The sequence below is a fragment of the Mixophyes fleayi genome, chromosome 6, assembly GCF_038048845.1.
Source record: "Mixophyes fleayi isolate aMixFle1 chromosome 6, aMixFle1.hap1, whole genome shotgun sequence".
NCBI lineage: Eukaryota > Metazoa > Chordata > Amphibia > Anura > Limnodynastidae > Mixophyes > Mixophyes fleayi.
Window position 1 is genome coordinate 123,175,170 of NC_134407.1, and position 21,734 is coordinate 123,196,903.

The 21,734-nt window shown below is 39.2% G+C and overlaps 1 protein-coding gene across 3 annotated transcripts in view; it reads right to left on the reverse strand.

Annotated features, from left to right (window-relative positions):
• RAD9A (RAD9 checkpoint clamp component A) overlaps positions 1–21,734 on the reverse strand; it is a 67,067-nt gene that overhangs the window by 45,114 nt on the left and 219 nt on the right. For 2 of the 3 annotated variants that reach the window (XM_075217251.1, XM_075217250.1), the window contains exons 2-3: positions 20,051–20,145; positions 19,900–19,970 (exon numbers count right to left, since the gene is read on the reverse strand). In XM_075217251.1, coding sequence (XP_075073352.1) covers positions 19,900–19,970; positions 20,051–20,096 — 117 coding nt within the window. In that variant the 5' untranslated portion in view covers positions 20,097–20,145. The remainder of the gene's footprint in view (positions 1–19,899; positions 19,971–20,050; positions 20,146–21,734) is intronic. The other variant, XM_075217253.1, reaches the window with a different exon arrangement.

Genomic DNA, 21,734 nt, shown 5'->3' on the forward strand with positions numbered 1-21,734 from the left:
GTGAACACAAAATCCGTTATCGATGGGGCTTTCCATTCCCACCTCTCGATGGGATACGAGGGTCAAACTCAAAAAATTAAGACGCTAGATCAAGGATCTGCCCTCCTGCCAATTCTAGGAATAACTTCCTAGATTCCGGCAATAAATGCAACAGAGACTGCAAGACCAGCGCCTCCGATGTCCTCAATAAAACAAACATAAAGAAGTCAACTTAATGGCTACACAAGTACTGACTACTACTTACAAGTACATTCAAATTATTCGAGATAGATAGGAAAAGTCGATCAGGACTTTACCTGCGCTGCATCGGGAGGAGTCTTCAGACCTTATCAAACGTTGATAGCTGTACCCTACTTTGATATCAAGGACTTTTCGGGGAAAAAGTATAATTTATCTGTTGGTATGATGCAATATTACCGTTACTAGTTAATTGTTTCAAATCCTAAAATGTTTGCTTAACTGATTGACTCAGCCGATAGCACTATGTACTGAGATGGTAGCGGAGCTCGGCCTTGTGGTATGAGAACGACCTATCTTTGGTAGCTCCTAGTAATATTTTAGGGCTGTTCCCTAGATCATAATGCTGATCTCTAGACTATTAATAGGATGTTGGCCTTGCCATGCCTAAGTCAAATGTGTCTTAATTGACAATGTTAGTTACTTTACGATAGAATTTCCAGTTTGTATTGTCTGTTAGTTTTAACTATGTGTTTGACTTAACGTTGTGTTGAAGTACCCCACTGTTTCTCTCTAATGTTTCTCTCTCTCACCAGAATATTACTCAATATGCTCATATATATATGACCCCTGAAGAAATTCGCATATGCGAATGAAACGCGTTGGAACACGCCTACACGATTGACGTCATCAGGAAGTGACGTATCCGGAAGTCACGTGCGTTACACTGTGGAACGCACGCCATCGCTCTCCCTTCCCTGCCTGTCGGCAACCTAGGATTGTCAGGAGCGCCAAAAGCGCTGTTCACAACAGGGATTCCTGCACCATCTACCGCTGGGTTTGAGGCTGGATCTCGCTTACATCTGACAGCCATTTGAGGTTGGTGGAATTACTACAACTGGACCCCGCTTTTCCTGTAATCTATTTGGACTCTAAAGAACTCACTTTCTTCTTATGGGACAAATTGCATCAATTCCTTCTTTGTTTCACTAAGTGATGTTTTTGTATTCTGTTTTGATTGACTTCACATGATTAGTTTGGGACTAATCAGTGGTTGATATCTATTTTTTGATTTTGATTTTTATTTCGGTTTTATTTTTGTCTTCATCATGGTGTATTGGACATTTTTATCAATTGCTGCAGACCTATTTGTTTTTAATCAATGTGTAATTATTAAATGTTGTTCTTATCCCTTTTACCACTTGTACATTTTTACAATATCAAGATAATTGAGCGCAATTTACGAATACTTTATGTCATATATATTTACCTGTCTGTAAGGATTTAGATTCCCACCTGACAAATGTTCCTTTTGCTACTCAACCACCCCCCACATTTCCCAAATACACAGGATGTACTGGTTCCTATTCTTGGAAGACTTGCCTTGCCAGTCAAGCTGTCTTCTTCCCTCTTGTTACACCCCTGACTAACCTTCTCTGTTCCCCTCTTAATTTTTCCACCTCGACCTGACATCCTGCTGTTCCAACTACATTACCACCACCGATCTTGGTCTGAATATCACTGGTATCAGCCATGGCTTTTTCGGTTTTGACCATTAATGTTAATGGTCTCAACACACCACAAAAGCGTACAATATTGATTCAGTATCTGAAACGACACTCTCCGGAAGTAGTAGTGCTCCAAGAAACCCACTTTAAAACGCACTCATCCAAGTTTGCAATGGGAAATGAGGGTCAATTTATGTGTGGACTAGCTTTGCTATATTATAATCCATCGGTGACCGTTTGGGCTAATGGTGCTGCATCACCCCCATTTCAAATTGCGAACGGCACTCGCCAAAGCTGCCCACTTTCCCCGTTGCTATTTGATCTAATGATGGAGCCATTGGCCTTTCGAGTTCGCAACAATCTGACAATCACGGGGATACGAGCGGGTAGGACTGATTACAAGATCTCCATGTACGCAGATGACATTCTACTTACAATTACTAACCCCCTCCCCTCACTCCCTGCTTTGCATAGTGAACTTAGGGAATATGGTGCAGTTTATAACTTTAGAATCAACATAGACAAGTCCGAAATGCTGCCTCTCAACTTACCGTCTCACTTACTAGATTCCCTGAAACACCAATTGAACTACAGGTGGCAACCGGATAAACTCAAGTACCTGGGAATATATCGGACAGTTCAATATAGTCAACTATATGCTGCTAATTATCCCCGACTACTGAACTCATTGAAGAGAGACCTCAAGAAGTGGGATAGACTATACATTTCTTGGCTGAGCCGCATAAAAGCAGTAAAAATGAACTTCGTGCCACCGCTTTTCTACTTGTTCTAGACACTTCCTATTCGGGTTCCGTCACTGGCGCTTAAGACTCTCCAGAGGCAAATTGACCGGTTTGTCTGGGCAGGCAAACGACCCCGAGTACAAGCCCGCTCTCTTTACCGTCAAACTACAGAAGGAGGATTGGAGCTTCCAAATATCTCTAAATATTACATAGCCACGCATTTGACCCAGCTAGTCCTGTTTCATTCCCCACTTGATATGGTGTTATGGGTCGATATAGAAGCTAATCTCATACAATTGTTTTCACCCTACACCCTCCTTTGGATTTCGATCAAACATCGTCCACCACTCTCCCTCTTACTACCCGCTACTCGCTTCTCATTACAGATATGGGACTATAGCACCCGATTATTCCAACTGATATCAACTCCCGAAATTATGTTCCCTTTATGGAATAACCCAGGTTTTCCCCCTCGGCAACACTACTTTTTTTTCAACACTGGTCCTGTCGTGGACTAAGATTCCTGGTCGACCTAGCTCCCATGCGTATCTTTCCCGAATTTGTAGACCTACAAAGGCGATATGAAATTCCTCATAGTCGCTTCTATCAGTACCTGCAACTAAGACAGTGTTGGCTAACCTGTGACACCCCAGGTGTTGTGAAACTACAAGTCCTAGCATACCCTTCCAGCAATAAGCTGCTATCTATTGGCAAAGCATGCTGGGACTTGTAGTTTCACAACACCTCTTTTTGTAAAAGCAAGTCCCTTCCTACAGGTTTAATCTTTATATTTTACAGCCTGCTGGTGGCATATTGTCAACCTGCTAAAGATCGCTATGAACTAAAATGGGAGGAAGACCTTGGTGAGGTGCTAGACACGGATGAATTGTCTGAGGTCAGAACGCAAATCGCTAAGAGCTCTATTTGTGAACGGACCAAAGAAAATGCATATAAGCTATTGTATAGATGGTATTTGGCCCCTAACCGTTTAAAAGCCATATATCCTGATTCATCGAGTCTATGCTGGCGATCCTGTGGTCATGAGGGTTCGTTCTATCATATTTCGTGTTCATGCCCCAAGATGGTTAGATTCTGGCAAAAGGTTCACAACCTAATTTACAGAGAGTCACCTCATTGCAAATCCCCTCCTGTCCTTCCTATTCTCTCCTACACAGACCTATAGCTGATGTCGATAAACATACAACAGTAATGGTAAGCCATATTCTCAATGCTGCCAAATGTGCGGTAGAAGCAAACTGGAAGCAACCGGAACCCCCTACATTACTGAAGTTATTAGTAGGATATGGCAGATCTACCGATGCGAATATATCACAAACATAATTAATGATCGGCCCAATAAATTTCGAAGTATCTGGCAACCTTGGCTTGCCACTTGTGGGAGTAGACCAATCGTGAACCTTTTAAAAATAGATACTGGGGGGCATGGCTTGTAAGCCAACATGGCCGATGGCTTTTACGGAGAGCTCGATGTGAGTGAAATAGCCCAGAAACGGGAAGCTGGAGAGAGAATTGCAGTGACTCAGCACCATAAACAGTGCTTAACAACTTCGGACACTGTTGAACCCAAAAAGTCTGCACGTAGCCACAGCTTGGACTCCCTGTCTCCCACAGTCTGCTCTCCCCCCCCCCCCTGGAGTTTACTTTGGCGCCATTGGAGCGCTCCTGTACCGCGCTTCAGTGGAAGGCTTTTCTATCCTTATACCCAGCATCAACGTGGGGACACAAACTTGTGAAGCTCATCGGCCATACACTGATACTGAAAATGGCGGTAGTGTGACTAAAGACAAAAAGAAACTGCTAACTAACTATTGGCGCGAACGGCGCTTAATGGTAGATTGGAACCTCGGAATACGAGAGTCAACTCCATATTAAGAAGACTACAGGTCAGCAACTCTGGTCCTTAAAACCCCTTTAATATTGATCTGGATTAGAGGTGAGCTATCTACCACCCCACAAAACACAGATTGGCAGATATATTTCATATATTTCAAATAATTGTTTTGGGCGGCAGAGACACAGTGACAAGTATATAAGCAGCACTTTAACAGGAAAAAAAAAATATATATAAAAATAAAAACTGTACCATACTTAAAGATTATTCAACGTACATAAGAACTAGAGCTGACTGCCATCTAATGGATAATAATAAGAATAATACAGATCATTTCTTGTGTACAGTCAGAAGTCCTTTATTGTTTTCTTCATCTGCAGTAAACTTGTTTTATCAGCCCAAGTCAAATATACAGTGATTACTTGTCAAATCGTAGCTAAGCAGTACATATATTACTGCATAACCAAATCCTGAGATGTAATATCAGAATGTAACACAGAGGGACGGATACCCACTCTAAGTCTAAATGGGACTATTCGGAGTTTTTCTATTCGAAACACTGATTAAGGATATTCTTTTATTGCAATGGATAAATGTGTTAACGCATCCGCGTCTAGCAAACCACAACGTACTGAAAATGAGCGAAAGCGAGGAGCGAGTCTGCAGCTAAAACTAACAAGCCAGGTGATAAAGAGCTAGGTGATGCCTCAATGAATATGGCTGCTAATCCTTCCTCTCCATCCAGATCCAGTTCTACTCAAACGGACGCACATACTCCTTTTCTCTCTGATGAGACAGTGGTTCGTGCAATTAAAGAGACTATGGAACCATTAATGCAGCAACAGGTAAACGCGTTTACCGCTGCCATACAAGAATTTTAAGACCAAGTCCCACTAAGCAAGTCCAGGTAAATGAAATGCGTATTGGAGAAAACATGCATGAAATTGAGAACCAGAAAAACTCTTACAGCTTCTCTACTTAAAACTCAAAAACAAATGCTAAATAAGTTAGACGACTTGGAAAATAGATCCAGGAGAAATTAATCTTCACCATGTAGGCCTACCCAAAGCAGTTAAAGGCACAGCTCTGATATCCTTCCTTTCTAAAGAGCTGTCCCAAATTTTGGGGATAAATGAGGAATTTGCCAATGTTGATATTGAACGTGTGCACAGCCTGGGACCACCGAGCAAGAACATCAAAGAATGCCCTTGCAGTCATTTTCAAATGCCTCAACTATACTCATAAGACTGCACTCTGGTCGGCTTCGAAAACTCTAGGTTCTATAACCTGGAATGGTAATCGTCTGCTACTCTTCCAAGACTACTCGGCTGAAGTTACGAGAGCAAGAAAGGAATTTTCCCCAGTGTGTGCTGCACTTGTCAAGAAAGGCAGGAAATTCGCTCTTCTATATCCCACACATTTGAGGATCTTTGACTATAAAGACTTTACGACAGCGGATGATGCGCAAACATTCTTATCAGAGATTGAAGCTAAAGCAACAAATCAAAGAGACTGATCTTGTTCTGGACTTATCATAGCTGTATATTGGCATACCACTCGGCAGAAAGAATGTTGTGTTTAAATTCATATACACGTAACTATGCCATTTTGATGTTATTTAGCGTTTGCATACAACTAAAAAACAAAAAGTTGCGCAGAATCTCCTAATATTTATTCGATGGATCAATGAGGGTAAATAAAACATATAAAATAAGTGCACAATATATAATACAATAAAAAAGATCAATTGAATAGATGTTCAAGCCACAGTTAAACCACAGGTGTTGATGCAGATAATGTAATATAATTTTATACTCATAAATATCCCTTGAGTCTGAGATGGTAATTGATATATAATATTATCCAGCTGATGTACAAATGTTATAATATCAAAATAAATTGACATATATAACAGGGATATCCCTCCTGAATATTTAAACGGACATGAATGCGTCTTTTAAATATAAAATCCACAAAAAAATATAGACAGTGGTCTAATAATGGAGGATCATATATAAATATATATTTTTGCAGTCCAGAGTAAAGTTAGATTTCTTCGAATCCAAATCCTTCAGGGTTATGTATCAAATATCTTAATTTGTATATCACAAGTAAATTTATAGCGTCCGTAATGAATCAAATGCCTGAGGCTAATCACGGACTGGACACATATGAAACAACTTCTTACTGCCTGAGCGGCTAATAAATAGTTGAATCAGATACCTCCAATGGGTTTGCTTCCAGAAATAATCATATTTAAATTCAGTCCAATGTTTGAGGCTAATAGCGGATTCGGCACGTAATAAACAACTTCTTACCTTCTAAGCGGCTATACAGTTATTGAAGCAGTCTTCAGTGCTTGAGAAAGTCTGTTTTACAGACAAAACGCGTCGCTTTGTCTGCTGCATATCATTTAGATCAAATTGTTATAAAGTATCACTTTATTACCCAAATGGAACTTTCATTTAGGATTACTGCTTTCTATCCGGACGTCTGAATTGGTGCGCACTGAAGACTGGATGTAACACGCTTTCAATAACCGTTCATACGGTAAGAAGGTATACCTTTCTATTCCCTTTCCGGATAAGAGACTATTTTCACCTACTTTGAAGGCAGAACGATCGGAGGTACGTGCTTCAATAACTGTATAGCCGCTTAGACGGTAAGAAGTTGTTTATTACGTGCCGAATCCGATATTAGCCTCAAACATTGGACTGAATTTAAATATGATTATTTCTGGAAGCAAACTCATTGGAGGTATCTGATTCAACTATTTATTAGCCGCTCAGGCAGTAAGAAGTTGTTTAATATGTGTCCAGTCCGTGATTAGCCTCAGGCATTTGATTCATTACGGACGCTATAAATTTACTTGTGATATACAAATTAAGATATTTGATACATAACCCTGAAGGATTTGGATTCGAAGAAATCTAACTTTACTCTGGACTGCAAAAATATATATTTATATATGATCCTCCATTATTAGACCACTGTCTATATTTTTTTTGTGGATTTTATATTTAAAAGACGCATGCATGACCGTTTAAATATTCAGGAGGGATATCCCTGTTATATATGTCAATTTATTTTGATATTATAACATTTGTACATCAGCTGGATAATATTATATATCAATTACCATCTCAGACTCAAGGGATATTTATGAGTATAAAATTATATTACATTATCTGCATCAACACCTGTGGTTTAACTGTGGCTTGAACATCTATTCAATTGATCTTTTTTATTGTATTATATATTGTGCACTTATTTTATATGTTTTATTTACCCTCATTGATCCATCGAATAAATATTAGGAGATTCTGCGCAACTTTTTGTTTTTTATTTGTTACATCCTTATAGAGGTTTAACACTGCCTCTTTTTTAAGTTGCTGCATTTGATACCTAAATGTTTTTTATTTATATATTTTTTAATTTTTGTTTATTAGCGCCAGAGAAATAAGGTTTTTTTGTTTGCATACAACTGCCCATTTTATATAAGTTGATAATACTACAGGTGTAACTATGTTTTGAGTTTATAGATTGGTTATATGATTGTTGCATTGGAGATCTTCTGAGTCGTGAAGGCATTGGTGACTAGAGATATGATAGATTAATACCCAAAACAACAAAGAAAAAGAAAAAGAAAAAGAGAATAGAAGAGAAAGAGAGAGAGAGATATCATACATTGATGTCTACCTGGTAATTCTGTTTAATGTTTGTCATTGTGGTGTGCTATTATTACTATTTTGATAATGGTTTGCCCGTTATAGCTTTTGCTTACTTAGTTAGAAGATGTTCCAAGTGTGTCTTGAATATCTGGTAAACTTAACACTTCTCACAAGCAATACAACAAAAAAAAGGGTTCTGAATTTTGATCCCTTATTGCATTCAAGATAAGAGTAGTCTCATTTATTAATTTTTTATTTTCTTCTTATAATCATTTCATGAAAGAAGTGGGTTCCCTTGTTAGATTTGTTCTTGTAGATGTTACATCAATCTCATATGCTTATTTCTCATACCCGAATATGTTCGGGCATCAGGATTATCACGATGAATCGCATATGTCTCATTTATATTTGTTTTATTTGTTCTTTTTATCCCTGTTCTTGTTCTTTCCTCAGGATAGTTGTCTTTCTTCAAAACTGAAACTTATCAGGCCTAGCGTCAAATTAGAAATTGTTCGGGGTGGGAGGGAGGGGGACCTGCATGCAATATGATATGGCATTGTTGGTATGGAAGGTATGGTCATTATTTTTGGGTATATCATAGATATTTAATTGACAAATGACTGCGTTAAAGTTCTGTTCATGGAATGTTGGAGGCATTAACTCGCCTATCAAACTTAAAAATTGCTAACATATTTAAGTCTGCTTCAAGAGACACATCTGTTGAGCGTGACAAATTGTCCATGTTAAAACAGAAAATCTTGATATATGCATCATATAACAGGAAGCCAAGTATGGAAAAACTTACAAGTAAACATTCATTATAAGATAATTGATAAAGAAGGAAGAAGTCATTTTAGATGCTACAATTGAAGGTACTAAGTATGTTATATGTAATGTATATGCTCCAAATACACAGGCCAACGCATTTTTGCTACAAATGATTTATAAACTATACACCAGGAGAGCACAAAGGTATTACCCTGAGGTGACCCACTCTACCTGTTAAAGGATTGATTGCTAAGGCATTCGGCCCTCAATAAGAATAAGTTGGTCTAGCTTGGCCCATAGTATGGCACAAGGAACACCCCTCCGACCATACACAGGTCGACCCCTATCCTGCATTAGGATACGGGAATGGCATAAGTGCTACAATTATGCCACAGCACTGCATTTTGAGACCGAATCTCTACAGGTTTTCTGACCCTCTGTTTTTATTAGTGAGTCAGTTGTTCTTCTTGTACAATGTGACTAAGCACCACCCGAAGGTAAATTAGTGATTCAGGGCAAAGGGGTGCTATGCACGTCCAAAGCCATGAAAGCAGCCTTCCTTGATGAGAATCTCCCTGTTGAGACATGGGAGATGTTACGAACAAGGAGATGCAAAGATACAAGTAGAAACTTCGTATCCTATTTTGCAAAACAGAAACTCCTGATACTGAAAGGAAATTCTGCCAGGAGCATTTTGGAACTCTGTAGAAAAGAGATGAGCGTGTTCTTCGGTAGGAAGCTACTGAAAACCCCCAAACTAGAAGATAAGGCATAAGCCAACGCTTCTAGCGTGGTAGAATAAACAAAGAGCTGGGTAGGCTCAAAGTGATCACCTTTGAACCCAATAATGAAATCCTGCTGCTTGCTGAGAGGCTGCAAGTATAATGTTCTGGCTGAAAACGTCTAGCTGAAAGCTAAGCGTTGGATGTAATAAATAACTTCCACCTTTGGGGAATGTCCACAAATCAAAGGATGTTTACCTGATTTCCACAGCACATAAACTATAACCACCCCTGTAAGGCTAAGCCTGACTCGGAGTGTGGCACCCTGACCTCAAATCAACAGAGAGGATCAACGGATGGAACACGTAAACATCATGACCTGGTGTCGCTGACATAAAACAAAGAAAGCACACCTACCGCCAGAAGCCTTTGGATACTCATTTGTAATAGTGCAAATTGAGAGTTCCGATATTGGAACAAAGTGCTGTAAGCATGTTGCTAACTATAGGTATCATAGCTGAATAGCTGTATGCCTACCAGCTATGATGCTGTTGGCTGAATACAAACCACCCCATTAACCCTTAATGAGAATAAAGGCTAGAGCACTCTTCTGTCCGAGAGCCGCTAGATAAAACCCGTTACCAGCCCCTGCTCTGCATAGGGGACAGCAGAACAAGAGATATAAAGAGCCACCGAATTGTCACCAACAGGGACTACCTCCCTTGTATTAACTCTGGAGAGTTTTGGAAGGTGAAAAAAAAAAATAGCCAGTCTATTACTGTCTATCTGGTCTTTGACAAAAGACAGACACTGAGTCTAAGATATGAGGAAAAACATTTTCCCAACTAGGGTGTCACTAAGGCTTAGGTTGAAAATTGAAAACCAAGGATAGACTGTAGTCTTGCAACTGCAAAAACTGTGTACAGTTTAAGCTGGGATTATCCACCTTGTGAGTGTAATCAGCAAGAACATTCCTCTTGATAGTAAAACAAGATGGAAATAGACATCTTCTGGTGAGGAATAAACTACATCCTTATTCTGACTGTTGCAACAGTCCAAAATAAAATCCTCTCCATCTGTGGAAGATGGTGAACAACAGCATCCTTGTCCGGATGGTTTTATACCTGAACAGCGTAATGCCGCTTCTGTGGTAGCGGACAGATATAAGCTGTGTGAATGCTTAACCAGCACAGTGTAAACATGTGTAGAAGCATGAAAAAGGGGATACTCACGTACCATTTCGAACTTAAAAATCACCTTAATGTGTTCGGCCACCAGAAACAACAGTGATTTAGACCAGACCTGTTTCTGCAAAACAGCTGACACCGAAATGGGAGCACCCTGTTTGTAGACCCTAGCTCCGCAGTCTGTGCCGAGGCATTCGGGCTAAGCTGTGGAAAAGATAATTTAAAAATTACATTTCGCACATATATAATGTCGCTCCCATTTCCCAGTTGATCCATTAGAAAACATAAGGAAATGGTAGGCAAAGTGACAGGTTATAACATTGTCTAACAATTAATTTGAAGACACATATACATATAAATAAATATATATATATATATATATATATATATATATATATATATATATATATATATATATATATATATATATATATATATATATATATATATATATATATATATATATATACACACACACACATACATACATATATACACATTTTTTGAGAATGCCAACCAGCGAGTATTCTACTCCTGGAAGACTCACCTATTGTAACCTGATACAACAGCAAGAAAAAAGACACAGAATAAATCTGTTCTATCCTTTAAACAGGTAATATATATGCGTGCTATTAGGGTTTACGCACACATATACACAATGCAATACAGACCAACCAGCCTACCACGGGATAACACTGTAAATTATTTTTGTACCACATAAATAATGTAGAGCATATAAAACAGCGTGTTTATTACCCCTCAGGTAATTCCTCAGACATACCGCATATTTGGAAAACTGTATAAAAGTTAACCACAATACTTGGAACACAGGCTATACGTAGCAAAAGGGATTGTGTATATATACGGAACTCCCTTTACCAGACTTATGGAAAAAGTCCATCCACAGTCACCATATGGAATATTATACATATATGTATTCCCATATCAATGTACATCTGCCCAAAAAGCAAAATATGTCACAGGAGGATAGGAAACTACCATATTGTCTAATAGGTAATCCTATAATATATACAGCAGTCATAGGGTCCTGAAATAAAGGTCCTGACTGTGGCAAACAGGCTGACAATCGTTTAAAAACAGAATTAAAAACGATACTACATTACCCAGTGAAGAGAGGCAGAAGTCTGGAACAGCATGCACTGATGTGTGTGTGCTCCGGATCCAAGATGGCCGCCGTGCGCGCCATTAGGGAGAGAGAGAGGGGGAGGTGTACTCCCCTCTCCTAACATGTCCGCCTCTGCTCACCGCCGCTCAGCCTATATATATATATATATATATATATATAATATGGCTTCAGCTGCTGGAAGTGAGAACCGCCGCGCTGCCATGCCCAGGGTGCGTGCGGTCTCACTGACTTCATCGCCTCTACAGAGCGCAATGCTTGTCCTTCTCCCCCGCTGCTGCTCGTTGTCTAGGGGCGGAGGAGGGGGGGTGGCTGCCGGCAAGTCTGCGGGCGGGGAGGAGAGGCAGAGACACCCTCACTCCCGCCCGCCTGTTTAAATGTGGCCGCGGCCGTCTATAAGGCCTCTAATACACATAACTGCCCCACATAAAGCTGCCTTTAAAGGCACACTTTAAAATAAACAACGGCCCCTTTGCTCGTTGTTTTCTAAGGGTAGACTGCCGGCAGAGGTGCAAGGGAAGCGTGCTGCTTACCTGCGCTGGAACTCAAGAGTGAAGAAATCCCGGGGACTTTCACTCCTCTGAGTCTTGGCATGGAGTCCAGCGCTGCACCTGAAAAGGAACAAAAATAAAAACAGGAAACCTAATGCTAAACTAAGTATAGGCAGGAGCCTATACAGAAGTGACCTTTCTCCAGAAGGCACTTACAACAACTGAAGTCAGCTACAGAGGAGGGGCATAGTGGGGGAGGAGTCAGGAGAACAAACAAGTTGATAAGTGCTAACTCCAGTCCCACCTACTATACCCCAAGGTAATGCAGTGTCCCCCATTGGTAGGATAGAGAAAACAAATACATTTTGACCAAGTCATGCAACAACAATGTGATCACCAAACAAATACAAATAAATTAAATTTTTACAAGTTTGGTAATAAATCAAGTAGAGTTCTCGCTAACTTAATAAATGGAACTAGACTGAATAGTAATATTACATCATTACAAGCACAAGATGGAACTATTAAACACCAAGAGATGAAATTATAGAGATTTTGAGTTCTTTCTACTGAAAACTCTACTCTAAAAATCCTATAGATGCAAATTCACGCGATTCCTTTTGGGGAAAAATCTCCTTACCACAACTAACAGAAACACAAGCAGATACCCTAATACAGCCTATTCTCCTCTGCAGAGGTCTTGAAGGCGATCAAACATCTGAAATCTTTTAAATCCCCTGGCCCAGATGGGCTTAGCGGGGAATTTTATAAAATTTTCCAAGATAGAATTGCAGTCTTGCTGACAGATTTATTTAACTTAATATTCTTAGACAATAAAGTGCCGTTGAATTTTAATAGTGCCATTATCAAAGTGCTTCCTAAACCGGGACGAAATAAGACGCAACCAGGGTCATATAGACCCATCTCACTCCTAGATGTAAATTATAAGCTATTTACGAAAATTATGGCAGAGCGACTTAAGATATTGATGCCAAATCTAATTCACAATGACCAGTCAGGTTTTATATGGGGGCGGCACTCAGTAACCAATGTTAGGAAGATTCTAGCAACCCTTTATACGCTGGAGAGGTCGGAGACAGATGAGCCTACCTTGCGAATATCCTTAGACGCCGAAAAAGCGTTTGATCTCGTGACGTGGGATCATCTGCTCAAGACCCTTCATAGGTTTGGTTTCCCGGAACGATATATCAATACATTGAAATCCGTATACTACACACACACACACAAATATTGACTAATGGTTAAATATCATACCCATTCAAAGTGGAAAGAGGCACTAGGCAGGGATGCCCGCTATCCCCACTATTATTTGCATTGGCGTTGGAACCTCTATTGGTAGCATTAAGAGAAAATGTCGACTATACAGGCATACATGTGCGAAATTATAAGGCTAAACTGGCTTTCTTTGCTGAAAACATGCTATTGATAGTATCCAATCCAGAGAGATCAATTCCCGCTATTCTTTACACGATACAGGAGTTTAGCTCCATTGCAGGATACAAAATAAATTTTGATAAATCAGAATTGCTACCATTATCAGGTACACAAGCTATAATGGACAATTCAATTCCTCTCTTACATCTCAGTTTACGCTGAATTGTAACAAAATTAAATACCTTGGCATTTATATTCCGGTTAAATTGCAAAATCTCTATACTGTCAATTACTCCCCTATCATTAAAAAAAAAATCACAGTTAAATAACTGACACCATCTTCCACTATCTCTCTTAGGACGCAACGCGGTCATTAAAAGTGTTATTTTCCCGAAACTAGCGTACCCACTACAAATGCTCCCTATAGGTTTAAGTAAGCTGGACACACATATGTGCACAACCTTATTCTCTAAATTTATTTGGCACTCTAAAAAACCTTGCATAGCTAGGAACAAGCTAATCCTTGGAAAGACCCAAGGTGAAATCAGCTTGCCAGATGTAACCACATTCACACGAGCAGCTTTGTTTCGCTACATTATTGACTGGCTTTACCAGCGTAGTTGTTACACTAATCAAAACCTAGAAAATGCCCTGTATTCCAACCCAGTCTGGAAAATGTCAGTTTTTCTATGTGGCGCGATAAAGGTATAATAGCAGTTAAAGATATATTTGACCCAGAGGGCAGGCTTTATACATTTGAACAGCTGAGGTACAAAACAGGTGTACCAAATTCCCAATTTTTCATGTATCTTCAGTTTCGACATTATGTAACCTCCATTAATACTCTGAAAAACCCCACGCAGGAGACAGATGGCTTAGAAAATCTACTTACCTTTTTGAAATCCTCACTTTTTAAAATTAGGTATAATATACATATATTTACACACACACACAAAGGTAGTTCATAGAGCATACATTCCACAGGCAAGACTTGCTATATAGTTGAAGGAGAGACAGGTCTCTGACCAAAATGCAAAACCCAGAAAGCAGATTGGATGCACAACTTTTGGGAGTGCAGAAAGGTCAAGAAATACTGGTATAAAATTGTTGACTACATTAATAATACTTTCAAACTACAGGTTCCCTTGACTGCAGAACCACTTTTATTGGCTGACTTCAGCATTTGGAGAGATGCTCTCCCTTACCCTGATATAATAACTGCTCTGATTGTAATAGTTACTGTAGCCAAGCAGCTGATATTCCAACAGTGGACATCAGCAGTTCCCCCAACCCTTGAAATGCTTAAAGCAGAGATTTTAGATATAATTTACTTAGACAGGAGAGCTACTCTTCCTGACATAGAAAAAGGTGGAGTGAAGTTTCAGAAAAAGTGGGGAACATATATTGGATCGTTAGAACTTGCAGTTCAGCAAAATATTTTTAAATTATCGAATTTACTACTTGGTACTTACTTAGACAATTTAGTATAATTGATAAGATATGCCTAAACCTTATAAAAAAGGGGAGAAAAAAAAAAAAAAAGCTGTAAAAAACTGTCAATTGACAAATGTTGTCCTGATGGCTCTCTTCCCTGGTCCTCCCTGCACCCCTCGGGGATAAGGAACGTCAGAGACAACTATCAATCCCTCCCTCCCATTCCTCCCCTTGATTATTTGTTTTTGGTTGTGTTTGCTTCCCTTTTATTATCCCATGCATAATAATTATTCTAACCGGACAATTACACTTGCAAATAAGTATTGCTAGGGTTAATTACATTTTTCTCTCATAACACAAGGAATGCAATTATTTTAATTGTGATGACACTTGATGCTGAATCTTTGTATTGAAATGTTATGAGACTCTCAATTGTATCAAAACTTAATAATGTATGTGTGCAGGATGGACCGCCTATGCCACCCTGTGTGTTGTTGCTGGGAACCGGCTGCGCTTACTTTGCCACTGTTCACTTTCGTTATCCCAAATGCGCCCTCTTGCCGCAGTAGGAGGGGCTTACAATGCTGCCACCACTGAACTCCTTTATGGCGTTCAGAACCATGTTCCTTCTGGATAAATGTCACTGCTAGTGTACTCCTCTGCTGGTACACTTGGGCTGGTAACTCCGGATCTCTTACTATGGATCCGGGTTGCTGTGGATGGATCCTCCAGAGCTGCATTTGTAGCAGGCAGAGCGGTGGTACTGGAAAAGCTTGGGTCCAAACCACAGACAGCCAGAGAATGGATTAGATTTTAGGGTCTAGTCGGCAGGTCACAGGATTACAGCAATGTTGAAGAAGTTGTCATGCAGGGTCTTGAAGCAGAGTGATGGTTATTGCTCAAGTGTCCTGACAAGGACAGTTCCACTGATTTAAGGTATCAGTGGTCAGGTCAGATGGAACATCAGAATTATACATTACATGCTCACACAGCTCACCTTTTATACAGTTCTGACATAACTCCTAGCAGAGGTAAGCCAGCCCCTTGGACCTAGCTGGCTGCAACCCGTCTAGAATATTCCATTAGATCTCAGGATGTAATCTAATTTTGCATCTAATAATTGAACTTCCATATCAACTTGATTTCCATCAGATCTCATGATGTAATCTAGTTTTGCATCTAACACTATTTACCTTCCACATCCCCCCTTCAGATGTTCTGTCTCTTTTGTTTAGAGTCCCTGTCTGTCTAACAAGACATGCACTCAGGTAACGGCCCCCTGTTGTGCATTCAAGTGTTGGTCACTCACATTGAATAAACTTAATTAGCCTTAATGAGGACATACTCTACACTACACAACAGACTTATCAGAAATCAAACATATACCTTAGACATGAATGCATTTCCTTGCACTAAGATATGCAAAAGGCTTTCAAAACAAAGCCTTATTGTATCAGTTGTACATCAGAAATAAGGTATTTCCTTTAGCAAGGGTAAACAGAAAAAACAACTTTTCTACCCTGATCTCAGAGATAACGATTTCCTATCTCACAATATACACAATATCAAAAATAAGTGCATTTGCTTTAAATAAATTTATACCCAAAGTTATTTATCAGTGATCCAGTCACAGTATGTAACGGATATTGTGCACAATGTCCTTGATACTATTGATCTGCTTTCTGTTTCTTTCAAGAATAAATAAAAAGAGTTTTAAAAAAAATAGATACTGACGTCTTGGATCTAGCGGTAAATCACATATGGGACATCTAACAATTAGGATGTCAGGCTGGGCTCCCCCTCCTATTTCCCCTTGCTCCTTAGTAACCTCTTCTCCTTCTTTTTCCTTCTCTGTCCTTGCAACTGCCCTTCTCCTCCCTTTCTCCTTCTCTTCCTAAATTTCATAACTTCACCTTCCCCCCCTTGACCCTTTCTTAGATTCCTGAGTTTCTCCATTCCTAATCCTGTAGTTTGACGAAATAACAAGGTTCTTAATAATTGTCTATACCCACTGTTTGATTTGTAATCTAACTAATATGCAATTAAAACTTGAAAACTCTTCAAATAAAATGTTACTTTAAAAAAAAAAAAAAAACAATACATAGAGGCTACATTTAAAGCACAAGATGACTTTAGACTGCATCGCAAACACTAAGGCCCTGTACACATGGTCACTAAGAAAAAAACACGTGTTAAAATCTAGAAAAGAAGGAAACAAAAACTTGTCCTCACTTTTAACAGGACCTCAACTACGCAAAGAAGAACTCAGATTAACACTTGTAAACATTGCAGGCAACAGTGAAAATGATGCAAAGAAAAGCAAAACGGGAAGACTTTTCATAAAGTGTGAGAGTGTACAAGTAGCTGTGCAATTACATTTTAGTTTATGACCATTATACAGAAAAATAAGGGAAACTAGATTTTTAAAAATGTGCTTTCGAACTTCCCACAGCTACAATTACAAATGTGATTTGTCACAGAAAATATCAATTATTTTATTATGTGACTTCTAAACATTTAAAGTATAACAACTAAGTTAGAGGTTTAGTGTATGTTTTGGGTATAAATAAAATGTGTATTTAAAATGTGTTGTTGTTTTTTTATATTCTTGGTTTTAATACTTTATATTTATTTTTTTTATTTTTAACAAGTAAGGTATGTGTAAATAATCAATACCATAGCCAGGGATGTTATAGACAAACAAAGTCCATGTTAGTGCATGTAAATAAATGATTTTAGGGATGCTGTAGAAGTGACCTGTGTCTTAATAGACTCAGATCATTTATTTTAAAATAGGAAACAAGGGTGATCACATAACAGTATGAGCCATTGTGACATATGAACAAACCATTCTCAATGAGATGTACAGGAGGAAATCCAAACGCTATTTACATATGAGCTGGATGGTTTTCTGTTTACGAATGTTCTTGGGTGCAGCTTAGAATAAGAGAGAAATTGCCTTCTAACCTAGGACTCATGGCACTGAAGTTTCTAGGTGTGTGAAAGTGACAAACAGAAATTCTACATTGATTGCAGTGTCAGGATTTAGCCTGAGTGGTTACAGTAAACAGACGGGACTATATGCGGCAAATGGATTGTGGGATAAGAGCGTCTAATTAAAAGAATAAACTTTGCAACATACTTTATATATTGGGGTAAACAAAGTTTAGTGAAAGTGAACTTCTTTAAGACTCTGAAAATATGATTGAATAGGCTTATTTAAAGGAAGACTGAAGTACACAACAAAAAAAATCATTATTTTCCAATATTAGAGCCTTGTCAAATATTTGTAGAAAATAGATGTATGTACTATAGATCAGAATCAAATAGATGAGCAGGCAAAACGGCAGGTCTGTGTGCCCAGTATGCAGTGGGTAGTACCTACCAAAAGTAGTCCAAGAAAGGACAGGGACGTGTATCAATGAGCCCAAGGCTCATTGATACACGTGAGGAGCAAAGGCAAGCCTGTGTGGTTCAATCCTACAAAAGAGCTACTGTAGCACAAATTGTTGAAAAGATAATGCTGGCTATGTAGAAAGGTATCAGAACACACAGTGCATTACAGCTTGAGGCGTATGGTGCTGTACAGCTGCAGACTGGTCAGAGTGCCCATGTTGACCTCTGATTACCACCGAAAGCGCTTACAACGGGCACCACCATGGACCATGGAAGAAGGTCTGGTCTGATTAAATCATGTTTTCTTTACCATCATGTGGATGGCTGTATGTGTGTGCGTTGTTTATCTGGGGAAGCGATAGCACCAGGATGCGTTGCGGGAAGAAGGTAAGCTGGCGAAGGCAGTGTGATGCTCTGGGCAATGTTCTGCTTGGAATACTCAGGTCCTGGAAGTTACTTGGAATGTACCACCTACCTAAACATTGTTGCAGATCAAGTACACCCCTTCAAGACAATTGTACTCTATGATGGTAGTGGCCTCTTTCAACAGGATAATGCGCCCAACCGCACTGCAAAAATTGTTCAGTAATAATTTGAGGGACATGACAAAGAGTTCAAGATGTTGACCTAGCCTCCAAAATCTTCAGATATCAATCTTATGAAGCATCTGTGGGATGTGTTGGAAAACAAGTCCGAGCCATGGAGGGCCCACCTCACCCCTTTCAGGACTTAAAGGATCTGCTGCTAATGTTTTAGTGCCAGATACCACAAGACACCTTCAGAGGTCTTGTGTAGTCCTGCCTCGACAGGTCAGAGCTGTTTTGGAAGCATGAAGGGGACCTACACAATATTAGGCAGGTGGTTTTAATATTGTCGCCGATCTGAGTACTTCACTGATTCACACTATTACTATTCCACCTCTGGATGATATTGTATTTTACCGCAGTAGAGCAAGCTGCTCAGATTATTGAAAGCTAATATGTGAAATACAAATAAGGATCTCTGTGCAAAATAATGGTTTTACTGAACAACTGTAGAAAAATGAGGTGTAACGAAATCCTAGAAAATTCAATTATGCCCGAAGTGTTTCTGCTACCATTCCAGAGACACTTTGCGTGCATTTTTTCAGATAAATCTCCACTGATTTTTCCTCACATCCCACAGAGCTGCGAGGAAAAATGAGCAGTGATTTTTACCATAATTAATGGCTGCTATTAAAAATTGACCCTAGTCTCTCTCTCTCTGTCTCTCTGTGTGTATGTTAGGGAATTTAGACTGTAAGCCCCAATGGGGCAGGGACTGATGTGAATGAGTTCTCTGTAGAGCGCTGCGGATTCAGTGGAGCTATATAAATAAATGATGATGATGAATTTCAGACTCCATAGTATAAAGCAAACAGGATGTTTCTTACCCCATCATCTAACGGTTCAAAGTATAACTCTTCTCCGATTCGTGAGAGGGAGTGAATAGCGCGCCCAAGTGCTAAAAGACAGAAAAATAAGAGCTACTAGGTCAGCTCTGCTTTACACTGAGAACACATATACAATTATCATTCAACGCACCCTTTATATTGCCTCCAGTAATGATGCACTTTACTCCTGCTCCCATGCCTATCACAGAGGACTCTGTATCTCTTAGGAGCTAAAAGTGGAAAATGCTGCAAAAGAGAAACAAGGCTTATGCCAAATCATCTTGAACATTTAATATGTACATACTTTTTGTATTACACTTAGCACAAATATTTTAAAGGCGTGTCAGTGATACATGTGCATTCTATATGTTGCAGCCAACCAACAGTAACAGTCTAAGATGCCCACAACTGCCTTTTCATGGTTTTCATAAAATCAAGGACAGCTATAAAAATATCCACAGGACTTCTGCCAAGTGCTTCCTGTAACCGACCAAAGGCGAGTGATACCTTTCTTACAACGGTGAGAGAAAGTGAAACCATATTAATTTCTCTTTATCCAGGTACTAATAATAAAGAGAAATTGATTAACAGATTAATCATTCACTGGGGATATTCATAGAGGTGTTAGGCTTAGTGTGGACCTTACAGAAATGTGCTATTCAGTCTTCTAACAAAGCTTTTAACCAAACATTAAATCCAGTGGTCACCTTCTAGTCACACCAATTAAGGAGATGTTTTGCATATATCACAGCTGATCAGGTTAAAAAAAATGTCATGGAAATCATTCACCCACCTCTTAAAGCTCTGCCCCCCTTGCATGCTCACTGTGAAACAAATTTATAGTCTGTGTACATTGTCAGGCACACAAACATAGGTTTATGCAAAAGCAGCAGCATTCAACATGTTGAGTTCTTATAGCAGTTGTTCTTAAATCAGTGGAGACTCAGGATTAAGAGATGTAAGTAATGGATGAGAAAGTTTCATTAATCTGTGATTGGAAAGTGAAGGAAAGAAAGAAATTCTATCACTGATTCTCTCTCGCTCATCTCCAATTGATGTCTGCCCGGTGAACCACCGATATTGCTCTCTGTTAAGTCACCGTTGCAGGTATATAAATAGTATAGACCAGCATAGCAAGAGAGTATGAACAACTCTTTCATAATTAGACTAGATCAGCCACAACCCATAGCTTGAACCTTCCAGAATCCCAGCCTAGCCTGGATAAATCACACAATTAAACCAGCGCAAATACTGCAAATAATGTCAGCCGATAAGGAACAAAATGGCTCACTACAGTAGTGCAGTCAGACTTTAATAACTGAAAAGCATGGCTGCAAAGGAGCATGCAGACAGCTTGCAATCATTAAGAGAATAACAATCTGGATTGTGCCATTAGCTGCCAAGTTTAAAGGTTTGTACATTTTTTCCACCAGACAGGAAATGTTGGTCAATGTGTTCTGTTGCATGTTTTATTAAATATTTATTATTTAGACTCAGGTGAAACTCAGACCATATTCTAGATGAAATTAACACAGGAATACAGGTCCTGCACTTGCTTTAAAACCACCCTCACTTACCACCAGCAATATAGAGTGTACAAAAATACATTAAAGTATAGTAATGCCATTACCTGACACCCTCTTTAAACCACCTTCGTTCAATATAATGCAAGTTTTATGTTTAAAGGCCATTTTTTGAAAATTAAATTATAGTAAAGCACTATGGATGACATCTCTCTGACCAATATTCTTGTATGGCCCGTTTAATAAGCTTTCGAAGCATTTGTAAGCAAAGCAAAAATACTTCTGATGTTAGGCTATCATACAAACAGGGTT